We start from the raw sequence: 5,003 nt of genomic DNA on the forward strand, positions 1-5,003 counted from the left end.
TCATCGTGTGTTGCTCTTCTAGTCATAATTGTCATATCTTTTCCTAAATCTCAAGCACGGTGGTACAAATTGATGTTAATACATATCACCAGCTTTTGGTCTGGTGTCGCACATGTTCGAATTTTGCTTATAAGCTGTAGGCCTACTAGAACACTTGTGACTACAATTTTTTGAACATGCTTCCATAGGACTATAGTCGTATAATACCTGTCAAACATTGCTCACATGAGCGGATTTAGAGGTGGGGGGGGGGTCCTCGCCTTCCCCTTCCTTTGGAAAGTCAAGAAAAAAGAAAAGAAAAAGATGAAAGAAAAAGAAAAAATTGATCACTCAAAAGGCCTCTGGTTATTTTGGGGCGTCTAGAACACAACAACAACTGAAAATAGGTTATGATGAATGCTATGCCACAAAATGAAAGGCAAGGTTGGGTCTCTAATTAGAGGGTTAACTTTGTGTTTAAAGATTGAACATTGGTATTTGTGGCAATCATATTATGGCAAACCAGTCAATCCTTGGAAAAAGAAAAATCAGTATTATCAATGTTATAAAAGAGTAAAAGAATCATTTAAATCCGACATTTCATTGTGATGTTACAGGACTTTAACCACAGAGCTGCTTAAAAAACAGTGTTTGAGAAATCAGCCTTCGAAGTTTACGATTCCGGACATTTCTCAGACAGACTAAATCGTTATAAAAGGTTATTTTAACATCCAAAGTGAGGAAAATAACAGCATAGTATTATAAAGTTTAGTTTAGTGCAATATAACACAGATTAAAACAATTTCGACATTCCAACATTATTTTTTTTTAATGTGACTGGTTTTGCTTTCTTCACCACATTTGTTCTTTGAAAAATGGTCTTGGAATTAGAGGGGTCTCGGTATTAGAGTGGTCCCGAATTGGAGAGTGCACTGTGTCAGGATTTTAACAGTCCACATGACAGGTTAAACGTTTAACAGATCATTTAATGAGAAAAATAATATACGATTATGACAACAGATTTAAAAATGTGCATTTAATTTTGAATGAACATTACAGTGCAGCAGCTGTTCAAAGGCAAGATTTTTATAAATATAATTTTATTACATTTTCATAAAACATAAATTTTGAAAAGTCAAGGTGTCATTTCTTCTGCAGATACCATATGCCGGTCACACACGTTGCAATTTTGTTTACAATATGCTATGCTATCACACAACTACAATTTTTTAACATTTTCAAAACTCTACGATAGCATATGCTTCCATGACTATCCGCGTCGTTTCGTATAAATAATACCTGTCACACCACCTTGCCCCAACTCCCACGCACATCCAGACAATTTTACACAGACCGTGTCATATCACAGTTTGTCATAAGGAATATTACAATGTGCTATTAAAAGACCAGCATTACAGTTTAATGTCTCAAAAAACAAAAGAAACTTACAGTATGAAAGCAGTAATGTAACAAAGAAGTGTGGGGCCCTTTCTAAGAGTTTTAGGGCCCTTCTATCTTGGTCACTAACTGACAGAGTCTGCGTAGGTACTCAGCCCAATGGGGCATGCAAAAGAACACTGTTTCAATGTTTTTTTTATGTTCTTTTCTACATATTCTGCTCTTCTGCCAACTTAGAGCAACAAAAAAAGCTCATGAATATCCCAGAGCCCATCAGGAACTGGGACCCAGGCTTTAGCTTGTGAGACCTCCCTGATTAAATGAAGCCCTCTTTAGACCGAAATCTTTTGGTCAAACTCATGGTACCTTAATATCAGTTTTGTAAAAAAAAAAAAAAAAAATTTTAAGTGTATAAGTCTGCATAACATTCTATTTGGTGAAATTACCCAAGGCACACAGCAAGTTGAACTGAGTGAATATTATTCAGGAAGAATAACCAAGCTGTTTTTCCCAAGCAAAAAAGCCAAATGCACTGATAGCGTGACTTGGTTAAATCTTCCTGGGTGCATAACAATACTGCATGCATCACTGAATCTTTCTCAGAATTTACAGTTTAGAATGTACGATTAGACATGATCAAGCATGCAAACAATCAAATTATCCTGAAACCTACTGCGTATAACCCAACAGTGTGGTTTTACAAATGTAGAATTACCCTTCCTCTTTATCAAAATTAATTCAATACAAACATGGCTCATTATGAACAGAAATGGCTTTCAGACAATAAAAGGGATGTTCATTATCAATTTAAATGATAATTTCTTCTTTTTTTGGGAGCAAAAAAAAAAACAATCTCTGGTTTTACGGACGATTTCAACACATGATCCTGTTTTTGCTACAAGCTACAGCTCCACTTAAAATAAAATTTTACAATTCTCATAAACAAAGAGTAACTATACCACTCCTTAGCATGTTCGCTGCCAGAGACGAGTATACTCGTCCCACAGAGTGTTGCTGAGGGCGCTAGGGATGACTATACTCATCAAAATCGGGGTAACATTCTAGCGTTTATTACTTCTTTGTTATTTTTGTAGAACCACAGCCTTATGGCTGGTAGTTCGGGGAAGATACACCTAAACGTACAAAAACGTATGTATGTTTCTTGTGTTACTGTTATGTTCAAGGCAGTACAAAATTTCAATAAAGCATATTTGTGTAAACCTTTAAACCTAAAAAAAGTCTGGCAGTCAACGCGTTAAGATAAACAAATTAAAATATAATGCTCAATAAAGTTTTTTTTTAATAAAGCTTAAATGCACCATTGTTTTTTAAAATGGAGAATAAAAAACCAACGATGGTTCACAGGGCTTGAACCAAGCAGTGGAACCATGGTATTTGAAGGCAAGAATGTAAGCACAAAGTTACTACAGTTGTATTAAAATTGATAATAATAGCGCGATTTTTACATTTCTATGCACTAACACTGTGAAAACACAATTAGTCCTGAAACTGTAAAATATAACCAAAAATCAGTAAAAATATATTAAGCATAAACTATACATAATTGTGAAAGAATATATTTTATCTGTGAATTTTAGAAACTATTATTAGAAACTTAAAATACTTACAACATTATAACCAATAAATAGAGAATGTATCTAATTAAAAAACCATGACAAGCTACAGAGAAGAACACTTTAACAGCTTGATTTACTCCTGTAAACAATACATATCAGAACTGCAAGCCTTCATATAAAATAGACCCTGTTAATTCTTCTAGTTGTCTCAATTTTCCATCCCCATATCTCCCCCAAACAGTGATGACACTAAATATTGCATTGAGCCATCCAGTTGGCAGACCAAACACCTGTTTGCCACAACTCATCAAATGAAAAAAAAAAAAAACAAATTGTGTTTTTTTTTTCCTTAAATAAAAAATAAAATGTCTTAAAATTGCCCAGTTTCTCTAAGCCCCTAGCACACTAAACAAGGCTTTTCACCTGAATTACACTAGTCGCCACCATAAATTGTCAGACCCTATATCATACAGCTTCCCTTCACCCCCGAATTTATATCCTATAGCCCAGTGGCATATCTAAATATCTAGGGAGTGTACATTCCCCCTTCCCTCCTGCACTGCCCTAATACCACCTTGTTTTGCCAACTAGCACCCGCTCACTTAATCATCAAGCCCTCCCACTTTAACAACAAACACAACCCACGCCAGACCAATAAAAGAACTTTATCATATTTCAGCTCTACTACTCATTATGTATTTCTTCCACCCAACATACCCGTTCCAGTATCCTAAAAAACCAGCATTGCTGAGCAGGACATTCTGATTGGCATACATTTTGAGCACCATCTTAAAGTGTTTTCATTGGAACGAATACCAGTGCTAAATAAATTTTCATTATCGTTATTCTTAACACCATTAGAGAATGAAAGAAAGAACAAAGGTCTTCAACAGCTATCCACATCCAACTTTTTCATCTTCACATCTTTCCATCTCAGGAGGAGTGGGTCCAAACAGAGGAGTAATCCAGATAGAATCAGTGCACCTCCGGCAAAATAGAAAGACACATCATAGTTGCCAGTTGAGTCATACAGCCAGCCTGAATATAAAAAAAACAAAAAACCACTTTATTAATATGGCATAATAATGCAAATTCATGAACTATTTAATATTATTTTTAGAATAATAATTATCATAAATAGCAACTCATTCAATTGACAACATAAACAATGGTACTTTGAAAGTTAATAAAATTATTACATTTTCTTTGAGACATCCTATTTTATAAAGAAATAGTTAGGCTCACTGATGCAAAATAGAATAAACATTAATTAAGAGAATTCAATTTAAAAATTTGTTATTCAGAAAACCAAAATTATTTCTAATTTTAAGACTATCACTCCATACCTCTGCCCTGTACTTAAATATCGAACAATATGCAGGCTGTGTATGATGGGCGTTTTTCATTATTTTCCACCTTGTACCAAACATTTTGTAAGCAGGCAGACCATTCCATTATTTTCTTTTATGCTTGGGGTAAACAATGGAATTACCAACACCTTGATCTTACAGGAAACTTTTCTTCCCAAAATTTAACCGTTATTAACCAAATTTGGCATCTTGGATCTTTGTCTTATTTTCTTTTTTCATTATTAATTGTATTTTGTTTACTTCTCAACGAAGTTAATCGATCAAGCATCCTTACCGAAAGGGGTTAATTGAATCAGATTGGTAAGGGCCTGAAGAAGAGCGGAACATTTCTGCTCCAGCGACTGCAGGAAACAAGCAGCATTACTTAGACTAAATTTTATTATCCATAACATAAATAATACATTTACAAAGTTAATGCTATGAAGAATATCAAATAGACCTTGCCTCTAGGAGATGACCTAATATAATTGTTCAAATGGTGCTTAAATAAAATGGTTAATAATTGCTGCGAAGCAGCCAATTCATATCCTTGACAGCAATTTGAACTCTGAAAGGTCATTGTTTGTCAAAAAACAAGGGCCTAAGACGACTGAAAAGCGGAGTATCCTTCTTTCGTTCTGCCGGGTAAAATCAATTACTTTAGGCGACGTTTGTAGACTAACCTACACGTACCAACGTC

At 34.7% G+C, this 5,003-nt stretch overlaps 1 protein-coding gene across 2 annotated transcripts in view; it reads right to left on the reverse strand.

Moving 5' to 3' along the window:
• Positions 1 to 1,000: 1,000 nt before the first annotated feature.
• LOC117124543 (monocarboxylate transporter 12-like) overlaps positions 1,001 to 5,003 on the reverse strand; it is a gene marked incomplete in the record, with an annotated part of 18,701 nt that continues 14,698 nt past the window's right edge. For both annotated transcript variants that reach the window (XM_033270802.1, XM_033270803.1), the window contains 1 exon segment: positions 1,001 to 3,992. In XM_033270802.1, coding sequence (XP_033126693.1) covers positions 3,841 to 3,992 — 152 coding nt within the window.

The sequence above is a fragment of the Anneissia japonica genome, unplaced genomic scaffold (genome assembly GCF_011630105.1).
Source record: "Anneissia japonica isolate Jap-2015-1 unplaced genomic scaffold, ASM1163010v1 scaffold287833_len2544123_cov190, whole genome shotgun sequence".
Taxonomy (NCBI): Eukaryota; Metazoa; Echinodermata; class Crinoidea; order Comatulida; family Comatulidae; genus Anneissia; species Anneissia japonica.